This window comes from Solanum stenotomum, chromosome 1 (genome assembly GCF_019186545.1).
Source record: "Solanum stenotomum isolate F172 chromosome 1, ASM1918654v1, whole genome shotgun sequence".
NCBI classification, from domain to species: Eukaryota; Viridiplantae; Streptophyta; class Magnoliopsida; order Solanales; family Solanaceae; genus Solanum; species Solanum stenotomum.
The window spans coordinates 568,074-584,064 of NC_064282.1; the positions used below are offsets into that span (position 1 = coordinate 568,074).

General features: G+C 32.7%; 1 protein-coding gene across 3 annotated transcripts; it reads left to right on the forward strand.

Annotated features, from left to right (window-relative positions):
• Positions 1 to 389: 389 nt before the first annotated feature.
• LOC125867498 (F-box/LRR-repeat protein 10) lies at positions 390 to 15,991 on the forward strand. Of its 3 annotated transcripts, XM_049548024.1 has the most exons (5): positions 8,213 to 8,351; positions 8,898 to 9,206; positions 9,701 to 9,906; positions 10,115 to 10,208; positions 14,309 to 15,988. In XM_049548024.1, the coding sequence occupies exons 2-5, from the start codon at positions 9,021 to 9,023 to the stop codon at positions 15,755 to 15,757; spliced, it is 1,935 nt and encodes a 644-aa protein (XP_049403981.1). In that variant the 5' UTR covers positions 8,213 to 8,351; positions 8,898 to 9,020; the 3' UTR covers positions 15,758 to 15,988. The 3 variants fall into 3 exon arrangements, with proteins under 3 accessions (XP_049403989.1, XP_049403997.1, XP_049403981.1); XM_049548032.1 differs by lacking the exons at positions 8,213 to 8,351; positions 8,898 to 9,206 and adding an exon at positions 390 to 449 and having other exon boundaries at positions 14,309 to 15,991; XM_049548040.1 differs by lacking the exons at positions 8,213 to 8,351; positions 8,898 to 9,206; positions 9,701 to 9,906 and adding an exon at positions 1,218 to 1,362 and having other exon boundaries at positions 14,309 to 15,991.

Genomic DNA, 15,991 nt, shown 5'->3' on the forward strand with positions numbered 1-15,991 from the left:
ATAGAACAAATCTAGAGCATGCGGTTAAGTCATTGTATCCTTGATTTTGTGCATTTTTTGTAGTAAACAGAAGAGAAACGCAACTAATGTTGCTTTGTTTGTCCTGAGAAAGAGTATCTGACATCCTCTTTCCATTGCCAGTAGTAACAAAGTGATTGGAGCAACTGACATTGTCCAGTTTCGAGCCCTATCCACAAGTTACATCTCGTCTGCACGCTAACTCAATTTGTTGCCTTCTCGGAGTCCAGTCTGGCAAAGAGGAAAAAATGGCTAAGTCCTCAGGTTCTGGTGCACACCAGCAGAGGAGCCTGGACCTTCTTCCATCAGCACTATTGGCCACTGTGATGACGAAGCTGGACATAGCTTCCATTCGTTCCCTGGCATGCACTTCCAAGGCCTTCCAATGTGCCTCACACATGCTTTGCTTCATTCCTAGTTTTCATCTCCTCGTAAGTCTATTTCTTCTTCTACATGACTTAGCATCAATTCTTGTTATCTAAGTTAATTAAAGAGGCGTATTCAGGATTTCGGGATGATGGTGCACTATTATGAAAATGTGGATCTAATAAGTTTAAGATTTAAGTTGTTATCATTGAAAGCAGTTAAAAATTTAAAATCATAGGTCCAAAATCGAAATGCTTAATTAATTAAAACGCCAAAAGTGCTATCAATAGCCACTTAGAGAGGTGTTACCCAATTTTAGAAAGAAAAATAAAAGAAGATGGATATAAAATTCAAATTCTAACCTCACTAAGAGGTGCATCCAACCATTGTCACATTACATGATACTTTGAGTGTAGGTTCACACATCTATATTTAACAAAAAATTATAAATACAACACTATTATATATGATTTTAGGAGGGGAGCATGGGTTCCCGTGAACCCGGTGACCCCCTCCTGCATACGCCTCTGCTAAGTTAGAAGAAAAATAAAAGAAGATAGATATAAAATTCAAATTCTAACCTCACTAAGAGGTGCATCCAATCATTGTCACATTACATGATACTTTGAGTGTAGGTTCACACATCTATATTTAACAAAAAATTATAATACAACACTATTATATATGATTTCAGGAGGGGAGCATGGGTTCCCGTGAACCCGGTGACCCCCTCCTGCATACGCCTCTGCTAAGTTAGTGTGTTCTTATCAGGATATTGCTCCGCCTGCTGAATATATAAGGTCGTTGCTACCTCCCAATCCTTACCTTTCGTAGCTTGAAGGTAGATTGCACGCGACTTGATGATTCATCCCTTGATTGTCTTCTTCAGCCGACTTTACAAGAGCTTTGCCTTCATAACTGCGCTGATTTCAGTGGAAGGCTTCTGTCTCAGGTCGGCCAGTACTGTAAAGACCTCAGGTTATTTCTCTCAAAAGCTTTTCTTATTTTCTTTTTCTAAATCCATGTATGAGTTTTTCTTGGTTTCTCTTTATTGTGGAATGAAATGAAGTCTAGTTTTAAGCTTGTATAATGAAATCATGAGAAAAAAGAAAGAAAAACAGAAAACTCATTTGATTCAGTTGGTAATCATTAGCTTGTTTGCTATCTTTAATTTTGCTCCTCAGGTTTCTTTATTTGAGCTCTTTGGCGGAGAAGAGAGGCAGATCAATTGATGTATCTGATCTAGAGGTCTTATTTGGCGGATGCACTCAGTAAGGCTTCTTGAAAGTGTGGATTTATATTACCCTCATAATATAAAGAAATGGGTTAATCAGCATTTTTTTTTAATTGAAAAACATTAGCTAAGATATTGTTTGAACAGCCTATCAAACAAATGACAAAAAATTGAACCCAAGCATAGCATTTAAAGTGGTACTATTGTAACTCTAACTTAAATGGGAAATATCAATGGTGTAACCGTCCTAAAGAAAATATTCCGTTTTGCCAAGCAAGGTTTCTATCACGGCCTGAGTTTCTCTGTTTTAGTTCTCTCACTTCACATTGTTTGTGCTAAGACCATCTCCAACCCACCTCTATTTTACTTTCCATTCTCTATATTTGGATGAGTAAAATAGAGAATGAGCTCTCCAACCATTCTCTAAATGACTATCTATTGGAGAACTACTATTCACACTCTCTATTTCATTTTTTCATTATTTTAATATATTTCTATTATTTTGTAATTAACATTTTATTTTTCATGTAAGACCATTAATTATATCTCCTTAGTAATTTATTTTAAATGTAATATATTATTTTAATAGATACTACTTTCATCCCGAATTTAACAAAAGCATAAAGTGGATACACATGTGAAAAGTTAATTTACAAATTTACCCCAAAGTTAACATTAGAATTACCTATTTGCCCTTGTTCGTCCTTCCCTACTCCCACTTCTAAATAAGAGTAATGTATAAGATTTTTTTTATTTTGTTTAACCTGTTTTGCTAAGACTATGATCCGTGTTAAGTCATTGTATACTTGATTTATTTTGCCTCTTTTAATCCTTATTTTTATTTTTCGTGCGACACCAATTCGAGTTTACTTTGGAATCATCCCTTGCATTTTGTCGGATTGTTTCAAGTCAACCCTATTCTTGTTCAAATGGAGAAGAAAGCGAATTGGGTCTAAGAAAGCTGAATTGTAGGGATTGGAAGCAAATATACCGATTTTGGAAGTTGAAAAATGGGTTATATATCTGTATTACATTGGAAAAACATGCAGTATACATGATATACGAAAATGGGTCAAAACCCAAGACGATCAGCAGCTGAAGGTCCAAAGTCGGTCCAGGCAAACAGAACCTGACCTTTGGGCCCAAAACAGTCCTCTTTGGACATTTTTAGCTTTAAATATTGAATTGTTATTTTGTTTGAATGCTTGAATTCTAACTCTTGGAATATTTTGGTTAACTTAATCAAACCCCCTCTAAAGATGAACCATTTAGTTTATGAAGAGTCATTTTATATGAATGATTTTATTTAATTAACTTTCTCTACGCAGTCATTTTGACAAAGGTTATCGTTTTTTTAAAAAGGAAAAAAGGACAAATATATCCTCGAACAATAAAAATGTATGTTAAAAATGGTCGTTTGGTTGGGAACAATTTATCCCAGGATAAGTTATCCTGGGGTTTCTATCTTGGGATTTAGTTATGAAGAGTCATTTTATTTGAATGATTTTATTTAATCAACTTTCTCTACGCAGTCATTTTGACAAAGGTTATCTTTTTTTAAAAAAGGGAAAAAGGACAAATATACCCTCGAACGATAAAAAATGTATGTCAAAAATGATCGTTTGGTTGGGAACAATTTATCCCAGGATAAGTTATCGTGGGGGTTAGCTATCTTGGGATAATTTATCCCACCATATATGGTACAACTTATTGGCACTATGATATAAATGGCAATCTTCAGATAACTTATACCACCATGTATATGAAACAACTCATCACTATGATATATGGTGGATAAGTTATCTCAAACATGATAAAAAAAAATTATCCCATCATTATTTCCTTAATATTTTCTTATTCCTTCACACCAAATAACCCCTAAGGTTGTACCCTTACCGTCATTCTTTTAGGTTGTGATATCCTTAATAGCGGATGGACACGTGGCATACTAAACGATCCAGCCATATTTAATTTCATTTTTATTCACAATTAAAAAAAAACACCCAACTTCATCCATCATTCTTCCTCACACTAACATTCCAAAGTCCAAATCTTGTTAAGATGATATGAGTTTATAGCTTGTTAGCACACCGGAATATTCTCAGTTTACTATTCAATATTCACTTATTCGGGATGAAAGCTAAGTGGAAGAAGAAGCGTATGAGGAGGCTCAAGAGGAAGCGCCAAAAGATAAGAAGAGATCGAAGTAGAACCTCATCCCAAAATTCTCAACGGTCTAGCTTTGCTTATGGTCTTCGTTAGGCTTCTGCTATTTAAGTTTTAGTATGAAAATTTCGATAACATTTGAGTTGTGATTTTGTTCTAATCGTACAAAATTCAAATTTTGGTATCTGATTTTGGCTATGAAAAAAAAATGGTTTAGATAGTATTTCTTCATTTGTCTTATGGTTCAGTTGAATATTGTGTAAAACTAACTGAGGAAAATAAAGACCCAATAAACATCTACAATTGTCGACGGTGGTCAATTGACTGGGATGTCATTGAAATCTTTGAGGATGGATCATCACCAAACCGCTCTTCCGAAGCTCTTATACATATTGTGGCAGAAACAAGAAGAATGGTGTCGCCGGCGATGGTCGTGGTGGTATTGGAAGGATTGGTTTTGGGTTCCAATTTGATGGATATGTTGTTAGTTATAATTGGGTCGGATGTTTTAATGTGAGTGATGGGTGGGTTTTTTAATGATAGGTAAAATATTAAAATTAAATTAAATCAGAAAATCATTTGGATGGAGACACGCGTCTCTCTGTTAGTCCAAAGGGGATTTACACCCTAAAATTTAGACGGCAAGGATATTAATGTCCTAAAAGTATAACGAAGAGTATTTGGATACCATTTATAATAGTTCGGGGATATATTTGTTCTTTTTCCCTTTAAAAAATATAAAATTATTTCAAGTATCTAAAGCTATTTTCTTTCGAAGGGTTTATAAGTCTTGATTACTTTTAAGTACTTTTCACAAAGAGTTAGTCAAAAAATATTTTAGTCAAATCGTAGGATAACTGTGTGTTAGCGGGCAATCCTAATGCTTAAAACCTTTTTTAACTGTAAATGAGAACCTTATACCCTTTTCTCTAAAATCTTAAAGACTTAATCTGTTAGTGTCTTTTTAAATTAAGTTTTTTTAATTTATATAAAAATTAAATGGTGACTCCTTTTCTAAGTATTTTTCTCGAATTGTTTTTTATATTTAGAACATTTCAAAGAGTAATTTTTCTAAAGATAATAAAATTACGACATAACAATTGATATTCTTAGTTTATAAGTATATATATTCTTGTTTTAGTTATTATTAAAATTTCATTAATATAATATGTCAACTAGAAAATATGATTTCGATCTTACAAAAAAAGAAAATGAAAAAATTTGTAAAATCAAATAAATCTCAAAAAAGAGCACTTGATTGATTTTTAACAAATAATAAATCTTGAATTGAAAACTATGGGGATGTTCTTTAGACAAGAGGGAGTTGCTCGGATGGTAAGCACCCCTCACTTTCAACTCGAAGGTTGCGAGTTCGAGTCATCAAGTTAGCAAAAGGGATGGGAGCTCCTAGGGAGAGTGAAAAAAAAATTATAAAAAAAATGAGGATGTTCTTCAAATGAATAAGTCACTAATAGAGTTGGAGTTAGATGATAATAACATCCAAGAAGAAAATCTAAAAGAAATGGTGAAAAATATCGTATTATTCCCGACAATCAAGAACTCATAAATATTTTATTTAATATTTTTTTCTTTTCATTGTTGATTGGTTATGGAATTTTTAAAACTATAACTACACAATATTTGTGATATTTCCCACCGTTCTTTAAATAGTATCCGTTTAAATTTGTTTACTAATCTAATTGCTAATAAGTTATATGATCAAACCATGTTCAATGTGATAGCTCGTTTTCTGTAGATGTAAATTAATTTAAAAATATTCATTTATGTTGACAAAAAAAATCGATAACTACAAAATTAAATTAAAACTTTCAATAGTTATCATGCATATTAAAAATAATTATTTTAAAGTAATTGTCCATTCTAAATATCAGAAGAGAAGTAATTATTTTGATTTTTCCAAAACTTTAAAGACAATGTATTCGATAGAAATAACTTCTTTTGGTTTTTCTACCTCACTATAATATCACTCACACTATTAATTTTCTCACACATAATTTTATAAATCCTATCTATTATGATTAACACTTTGTTTGGATCATTGTTACCCATTATTTCATAATATATTGTATTGTACTCTATTATATTGTACTGCATGGTAGATACAATGTTTTGCTAGACTGTATTGTTTGTTATTGTTTAATAACATTTTAATTGTTTGGTTTGATTGTATTGTACTGTATTGTAATTTATAAATTTACTAAAATATCCTTAATTATTCTAGGGTAGGAGGTTTGACTAGAATTAGATAATATAAGGTAAAGGGTAAAATAGTATTTTGAAATATTATGTAAAGATATAATTGGAAATAGAAATTAAGTAACAATGGGAACACACCAAATCGGTTGTTCCATAAAATAGGGGTTTTCATTGTTACGTAACAACAAAATTTAACAATACAATACAATATATTTCAAGTAACAATCAAAGCAAACATCGTAGGTATAGTAATGATACAATACAATAAAATGAGTAACAATGATTCAAATAGAGTGTAAGAGTCTGTTTGACAATACTGCTAAAAATTGTTTATTCTTAAGAACACTGTTTTAAAATAGCTTTTCAAAAGTTAAAAAAAAATTGTGTGTTGGTTAATTCATTTGAAAAGTGCTTTGGATAAACAAATTGTGTTTGACTAAATTTTTTAAAAAAAATACTTTTGAGAGTCAAATTACTAAAAATGATAAATATCAATGCACTTTTAATATTAAGATAAATATATATTATAAAAATTTAATCAAATTTTTATTTTTATTAAACTAAAATATTCATATTCAAATTTTCAATTAATATTATATATAGATAAATAAAAAATAAATTAAATATTGATATAATATTAACATGATGATTTAAATATAATTAAAAATATCAAGCAAAGTAAATTTAAAAATCATTTCACAAATTAAATTACTACTATTATATTTGTATTCAATTAAATATGAACAATAGACACTATTATAAATCAACTTATCAAGATGAAAGAATAAAATCGACCCACTAAATTTATTGTGTGTCCTTAATAACACTAATGTTATTTAGGGTTTGTTTCTTCGGTTTTTATTGTTTTATTGTGAGCATTTGGATTTAGTTTGGGACAATTGTTCGGATTAATTTGGGGTAATTTGTTTTGAATATTGTTGTGTGTATTATATATGAGATTATATTAAGTATGTTATTGTTTTTAAATGTTATTGCGTGCCAATCTATTTTATTGCTTGTCTAATGTAATAATTTGAAATAATTTTCAGTTTGTTAACTATTTGATATTTGAGACTTACTGATTTAGAGTTGCATTGTGCATCTCCATTGAAGAAGAAACATTTTTTATTCGGGATTTCTCCATTTTAAGATTTAAATCCAAAATCTCATAACCAAAACGAGAGAGATATTATTATGATAAATTGATAACTAATCAAAACACTTAACAAATTTGTCAAAAGAAGGAGTACAATAAGGATCTTTTGCGTCATTTACTAATGAAACAAAAAATACAATGTATATGTAAACCTTAAACATGCATTTTACTCTCAGTAACGAAGGATATTGAGTATTTGCAAAATTTATTCAATACATTATAAAACCATCATCTCAAAATTTAATAGTATATTTTGTTTTTAATATTGATTAATAGTTATTTATATGTAATTGATTGAAAAATATCAAAGTATTATATTCTAGAATTAAAAATATATAAATAGGCAAATTTAAAAATTAATAAAAAGTTTAGTGTATTAATTACTCCATTCGTCCACTTTTATTTGTCACGTTGCAGTTCGAAAGTCCATATGACTAATTTTCAAAATTAAATTAGATTACATGAATTCAATATTGTAAACAAAAAAAAATAAATATTCAAAAACTATAAAAATAAATACTATAAATTGTAATTTTTTGCATATCAATATGATAAAAAAAATACATTGTAAAATATTAGTCATAATTTTTATAGTTTGATTCTATATAAAAAAAAATGACAATTAAAAGTGGAGGAGGTAGTATAATTAAATTAGATCCTAAATACTGTATTTTTGTTACTTAAAAATTGTGCAAAATTTTACTACTCCCTCCGTCCCTATTTACTTGTCCATATTTCCTTTTTTAGTTGTCCCTATTTAGTTGTCCATTTTGACAAATCAAGAAAGAACAACAAATTTTTTCCTATTATACCCTTATTTATACTTCTTGAAAATTGTAAAAGTGTATGTTGTTTCCCTCCAATTTATTTCACTTAAATTCAAATAAGTGGTTGTAATTTTGAAGTGAAAAGTTGTCATAAGGGTAAAATTGTAACTTCGCTGTGCTAATTATTGTTGCCTTAATTTGTGTGTCATTTCTAAAGTGGATAACTAAAAAGGAATGGGAGGGAGTAGTTATTAAGGTTGTCACTTGTCGCAAGTGTCCATTTGCATCAAGAGAGGTTAAATAGCATCAGCATCAATCGCCTCACTCATCTCCGACTCCACCGGCGCCTCGAACTCCACGCCCCAACACGAACCCACACAATTCGGTGACAATTTTCTCTATCTATCTTCTCCGGCGAAGTTATCCGGTAAAATTTATATTTTTTCCTTCTCCGCCTCTTTCGTGCTTTCTTTCTCCCACCAGATTGTAAATCCTATGTGTATTTCCAACTGAATAACTTCAGATTCTTAACTTTGTGATGGTCTATTGGAGACTTTGTGTGTATTAGAGATTAGTCAGTGGATCTTGTTGTAAATTTAGCATAAGAATCTGCATGTTAATATCTTATGGTTGTGAAATCACTAAACTGAAATAATCCTGTTTGGTTGACTTTAAATATCAGGTGTGTTTGTTCTGTTTCCAAACTCGTGAAGTTAGGGTAATTTTCTATTTATCAGAAAAGCTTAACCTATTTTGTGTCTACAAATGGACTCTTCTTCCTTTGGGGATTGAGCCATTTTTGGGTCTTTTGAAATTTGATAGGAGCTTCTCATAAATGGAGGTTACAGTATATATAATTATTTCTCTGTAGATTTTGTGCATTTTTTCTAGTAACTAAACAGAAGAGAAACGCAACTAATGTTGCTTTGTTTGTCCTGAGAAAGAGTATCTGACATCCTCTTTCCATTGCCAGTAACAAAGTGATTGGAGCAACTGACATTGTCCAGTTTCGAGCCCTTATCCACAAGTTACATCTCGTCTGCACACTAACTCAATTTGTTGCCTTCTCGGAGTCCAGTCTGGCAAAGAGGAAAAAATGGCTAAGTCTTCAGGTTCTGGTGCACACCAGCAGATGAGCCTGGACCTTCTTCCATCAGCACTATTGGCCACTGTGATGACGAAGCTGGACATAGCTTCCATTCGTTCCCTGGCATGCACTTGCAAGGCCTTCCATTCATGTGCCTCACACATGCTTTGCTTCATTCCTAGTTTTCATCTCCTCGTAAGTCTATTTCTAATGTTCTTCTACATGACTTAGCATCAATTCTTGTTATCTAAGTTTATTAAAGAGGCGTATCCAGGATTTCGAGATGATGGGTGCACTATTATGAAAATGTGGATCTAATCGGTTTAAGATTTAAGTTGTTATCATTGAAAGCAGTTCAAAATTTAAAATCATAGGTCCAAAATCGAAATGCTTAATTAATTAAAACGCCAAAAGTGCTAACAATAGCCACTTAGAAAGGTGTTACCCAATTTTAGAAAGAAAAATAAAATAAGATAGATATAAAATTCAAATTCTAACCTCACTAAGAGGTGCACCCAATCATTGTCACATTACATGATACTTCGAGTGTAGGTTCACACATCTATATTTAACAAAAATTTATAAATATAACACTATTATATATGATTTCAGGAGGGGAGCATGGGTTCCTGTGAACCCGGTGACCCCCTCCTGCATACACCTCTGCTAAGTTAGTGTGTTCTTATCAGGATATTGCTCCGCCTGCTGAATATATAAGGCCGTTGCTACCTCCCAATCCTTACCTTCGTAGCTTGAAGGTAGATTGCACGCGACTTGATGATTCATCCCTTGATTGTCTTCTTCAGCCGACTTTACAAGAGCTTTGCCTTCATAACTGCGCTGATTTCAGTGGAAGGCTTCTGTCTCAGGTCGGCCAGTACTGTAAAGACCTCAGGTTATTTCTCTCAAAAGCTTTTCTTATTTTCTCTTTCTAAATCCATGTATGAGTTTTTCTTGGTTTCTCTTTATTGTGGAATGAAATGAAGTCTAGTTTAAGCTTGTATAATGAATCATGAGAAAAAAGAAAGAAAAACAGAAAACTCATTTGATGATTTGTTCAGTTGGTCATTAGCTTGTTTGCTATCTTTAATTTTGCTCCTCAGGTTTCTTTATTTGAGCTCTTTGGCGGAGAAGAGAGGCAGATCAATTGATGTATCTGATCTAGAGGTCTTATTTGGCGGATGCACTCAGCTGGAAGTAAGGCTTCTTGAAAGTGTGGCATAATAAAGATTTAAGTTATTTGGATAATAAATAGGCTAAGCCATTACCTCACAATATAAAGAAATGGGTTAATCAACATTTTTTTTTAATTGAAAAACATTAGCTAAGATATTGTTTGAACTGCCTATCAAACAAATGAAAAAAATTGAACCCAAGCATAGCATTTAAAGTGGCACTATTGTAACTCTAACTTAAATGGGAAATATCAATGGTGTAACCGTCCTAAAGAAAATATTCCGTTTTGCCAAGGTTCTTCCCTTTCACGGTTTCTATCACGGCCTCTATGCCAGGGTCGATTGTGGATGAGTTTCTCTGTTTTAGTTCTCTCACTTCACATTGTTTGTGCTAAGACCATCTCCAACCCACCTCTATTTTACTCTCCATTCTCTATATTTGGAGAGTAAAATAGAGAATGAGCTCTCCAACCATTCTCTAAATGACTCTCTATTGGAGAACTACTATTCACACTCTCTATTTCCTTTTTTCATTATTTTATTATTATTTCTATTATTTTGTAATTAACATATTATTTTTCATGTAAGACCATTAATTATATCTCTAATATTAGTAATTTATTTTAAATGTAATATAATATTTTAAAAAATATATTATTTAATATATACTACTTTCATCCCGAATTAATAATGTTTCAATTTTTAAAATTTTCGTCACTTTAATATAGTTTGATATCATTATTAATTTTCACTATGAAGAATGCACAAAATTAAAATAATAAGATGAAAAATTTAATTTAAAAATACAATACATAACATAATAATTTAAATACAAGATAAAAATACATAACATAATAATTTTATCACAACAATAGTTTAGTAATCCGGTAGGTCGTTTTCATATTTAACAATATTCGGAAAAATTAGTGTATGATCCACATAATTAGTGTAGTTGTGATTGCGGTTGTGCTTGTTGATTTATTCGTAGTTCTTGTTGCATGAAAATCTCCGATTTGAACAATATTTAGCTAGACATAAACTAATTAAGGATAAAAATGCTCATTTTGAACTCCGTAATGCATTAATAGAGCATTTTGAAAGTAGAGTATTTATGTAATTATATTTCATTAATAATTTCACTTTTATTTGAATTGTCCATTAATTTGTATATTATATAATATTAGCTTGCAATTTATGTTATTTAGAAATTTAGGAAAAAAATATAATTTTATATTAAGTAAAGGATTTGAAAAAACAATTTTTATATTACTTGAAAACTATATAAAGTGATTATTTGGAAAAAAAGAAATAAAGGATGTATATTATGAAATAAGAAAATAAGAATGAAATAGAAATAATAATATAATATTGAAGAGAGGGAAAAAGATTCCTTTTTAGAGAGTAAAATAGAGAATTGGGTTGGAGTTGGTTGTCTGGAAAAATAGAGAACTCTGGAGTGTAAAATAGAGATTAGGGTTGGAGATGCCCTAATAATAACCAATGGTGCACATACCTTATCCAAATTGATAATGGTAATTTGCTAGGTCAGAAAAGGTTAGGGGGTGGGGAATCAGTCCAGCGTTTCACTATTGAAATTTTGAGATTTCTTTTGCTTTTTCTTTCTTCCTTCAGGTTTTAAGAAAGACTGAAGCATTTTGGACTTCCGCCTAACTTTTTCCTTGAGGGATAGTGGGAATAGATCATAATCTTTTTAATAAATTTAATAGATGGGTCTAGCAATTTTTAACGGCTAGTCGCTCCCCTAGTTTTCTTAAATGAAGTTATTGGTTTATTGCCAAATTTGTTCAGATGACAATTGGACAATGTGTATGCTTGTGACTTGGAGAAAGTAGCATATCAAATTAAGCATGTAAATTATCACATGACAATGCTAGTCCTCTACACTTTTTGTTTATGAATACATTTCGACTACTTTCTTCATTTATGTTGACAATGTTTAATTGAGCATGGAATTTAAAAACAGAAAGCAAGTGCAAAGAAAATGAATCTTGAGCCTAACTCAATCCAAAAGTTAGCTCATGAGGTGAAGATTGTTCTAGACTAGGTAAGCAGACTTACAACCAATTCTTCCATCATTGTAAGACTCTTAACATCACCCACATGCTCAGGCCTTCCTTCTTCTAAATGTCCAACTGGAGAGTGCCTCCTCCCTTGTGCCCGACATAATCCATTGCAGCTCAAACCATCTCAATATCGCACTGTATACTAGTTCCACTCGACAATTTAGGAGAAGGTGGTCCACATCTTTGCCTGAACATTTGCACATTAAGCGTCATAGAATAGAAAATGTCAAAATCAAAGAGTTTTTTAAATATTGAATGTCTGACAGACTCTGATTCCTAATTCAAGTTGGTGGAGTTAGATCCATAACTGCAGACTTTCGTCTTTGCATGTCCGCTTCATTGTCCTCCCTTAACAGTATGTTGACAACCCTTCACATGTGATTCCACCCCAAGTACTGGAGGTTGATGAAAAGTTGGCATTTGAAGAAGTTTCTATCGTCATACTTGATAGACAAGATCATGGTGTGTTACATCTCTTAACATAGTTTGATATTATTCTCAACTATGTTTAATACCTTATTTAACATCCAACCATGCTTAAGTCTGGTATTTGTATGCTTGGTTTTATCATCAAGAATTTGACAAAAACGAAAGTGTCGTTAAAATGGAACAAAAAAATTATCAATTATAGATCTAGCTTGCTCTCCTACATCTGCTTTTTAATAAAGAGTGTTAGATCCTGACAAAAAAATAAAGAGTGGTAGTCTGGTAGATATGGTGGGACTTTGTGAAGCCTGCCTCATTTTTAACCTTTTGCAAAATAACTCTGTAACTCCACTGTGGATAACATTGGAAAGGTCAACTAGGTCATTGTATTATTAGTAAGGAGTTATTATTTTGTTCCACTCTCCTCTTTCATCACCCATTGTTCCAATGTATTTAGGGAAATAAGTATCTCACATAACTACAATATTTTCACCCAAGTGTGTGGCCTGGTGGTTAATGAAGTAGGTTGGGAATCTTGAGATTTAAAGTTCAAATCACAGTGGAGGCAAAAATGCTAGGTGATTTCTTCCAATCTGTCTCAGCCTAGACAACCTTGGTGGACAGAATTGGTCAGCATCTCTGCGGGAGTTAGCACATACCCTGTGGAATTAGTCGAGGCGCATACAAACTGGCACAAATACTAGCTTTGGTCTTCTTAGGCACCACAAATTAAATGCAGTTACATTATTTTGGTTTTTGGCGTTCTAACTCTCCCACTTACCAAAACCTTGAGGGAGGGACCTTTTGTTTTCTGTTCCTCCGTAAACAGGCAAAAGGTGAACTTATTGGCAGCTTTCTGATTGATAATTTTGCTAGATCTTTTAGATAACATATGCTTCAAAATGACTCATATTGGAAATAATACCTAGGTTGTTTTCTAGGATTACCGCTGATTTTGATGAATCTCGGCCTTACACTTAGGAATAATGAGATCCCTTCATAAATCTGTTTAACCTCAGATTTCTCCGAAACTGAAGAGCAACTCCATATCCATTTCGTTGCCAATTATTTTATCATTGATTCGGTCACTCTCTCTTTGAAACTCCAGCCTACTACCACCATTGAAATCTTTGTGTTGTACTTCACTTAAGCCTGTGATCTCCCCTTCCGTTGATTCATAAGTTGATCTGCTATGCTCCTTACTTCCTACATAACAACTCTTTTTTGTTTCGGATCCATTTCCCTGTTAACTAATCAAAATTTGTGTTCTGATTTTTTGTTTATATGGATGTCGCATGCAGTTTTGACCATTGGCTTATTCGTAGAGATTTGAGTGGGAGTGGTGCATACATTCTTTCTGTTTCTAAATAGTTTTCCGCAAATTTACAAGTTCAAACAACAAATGAAAAAACTGATACTTGAAAGTACTCACACAGAAAGCAAATGGCAAAAGTTCCCTGAACCATCCTTTATTTTCATCAACTGGTCTTTGTTTACCATCCACCTCTTCTTGCAACTAGGATGGTAGATTTAGGAGGGTCTGAATTTATTGCAGTTCCTGTTATGCTTCTAATGATACAGTTTGTGCTAACTGTGTTCTTTTGCTTTGTAGACACTGATCCTGATGTTTGATGTCTCAATGTTTTTGCGGCACAATTTTGCCCGTGTTTGGTCTATTGCCCCTGCAACACTGGTATCTCTTGAAATGGGCTACATTTCTTCGGTAATGGTGACAGAATTGCTTAGCCCGCCTGTGGTACCATATCAGTCAATTGAGCATATTCGGCCATCCATATTACCAGGAATACAGAAGTTATGTCTTTCAGTGGATTATATTACTGACACCATGATCAGCACAATAACTAATAATATCAACTGTTTGACACATTTGGACCTTCGAGACTCGCCAATTATGGAACCAAGATTGGCGTTTGATCTTACCAATGCAGGTATACAACAAATTAATCAGCACGGGAGATTGAAACATTTGTCGTTGGTGAGAAGTCAAGAGATTTTCCCAGCTTACTTCAAGCGAGTTAATGATCTCGGTATTCTTCTTATGGCTGATAGATGCTCTGACATGGAAAGTATTTGTCTTGGTGGTTTTTGTCAGGTTACAGACACAGGTTTTAGAACAATTTTGCATTCATGTTCGAAAATTTTCAAGCTGAGGATCTATCATGGACCCCACTTGACTGATCTTGTATTTCATGACATTGCTGCAACTTCACTTACTTTGACACATGTCAGTTTAAGATGGTGTAATCTTTTGACGAACCATGGCATTGCACGACTGGTTTCCAATGGAAATCTTAGTGTGCTTGACTTGAGGGACTGTAGGAATATTGGAGATGAAGCCCTTCGAACCATAAGCAACCTTTCTGAATTGAAGGCTTTACTGATTGATGGTTCTGATATTAGTGATATGGGATTGTCCCATTTATCAAAAGGAGCAATGCGTTCGCTGGTATCATTGTCCATACGAGGGTGCAAGAGACTAACTGACAATTGTATTTCCTTTCTCTTTGATGAATCTCCTAATTGTGAATTGAGAGAATTGGACTTGTCAAACATTCCAAACCTATCTGATGCTGGTATACTTTTGCTTGCAAAAAGACGTATTCCACTACTTGAGCTTAGAATGCGTCAATGTCCGTTGATAAGTGATACTTCAATTATGATGTTAGCATCAATGAAGGTTGATGAAGAAGGATGGTACGGAAGCAGTTTACGGCTGTTGGATCTCTATAATTGTGGAGGTATAACTCAACTTTCATTCCAATGGTTAAAGAAACCTTATTTCCCGAGATTGAGATGGTTAGGTGTATCTAGTAGTGTCAGCAGGGATGTGCTGGACGCTTTATCCAGGAATAGACCATTTCTGCATATAGTTTTTCATGGGGAGGAGCTGGGGATGACTGGCCAATGGGATAATTCAGATGATCTCTATATGCATGACTATGATGAAGTTGATGAGTTGGAACAATGGCTTGAAGGAGAAAATGAGGGAGATGATGAAGACATTCAAGAAGCAGAAAACAACGCAGATCCCATGCTGTAAGATGGCAACTGTGTTATAAATCTAGTTTTGTATAAATTATATAAATGTGTTATAAATCTAGTTTTGTATAAATTGTTATGATTTACATCCCTACTTAGCTCTACTGTTGTAATATTGTATGACAAATCTTGATTCCCAAGTGTTGTATAGATTGTCATAATTTGCCTGTTATGTATGTGGCTTGGCCTACCCTTGTAACAATCAGTTTTCCGAGTAAATGTTTGTGTTGTTGTA

Excerpts from the sequence above, each read along its gene's own strand:
- LOC125867498 (XM_049548024.1), top strand. The coding sequence starts at position 9,021 with ATGGCTAAGTCTTCAGGTTCTGGTGCACACCAGCAGATGAGCCTGGAC. Across the intron at positions 9,207-9,700 it reads TTCCTAGTTTTCATCTCCTC|GATATTGCTCCGCCTGCTGA; the intron begins GTAAGTCTATTT and ends TGTTCTTATCAG. Across the intron at positions 10,209-14,308 it reads GCGGATGCACTCAGCTGGAA|ACACTGATCCTGATGTTTGA; the intron begins GTAAGGCTTCTT and ends TTTGCTTTGTAG.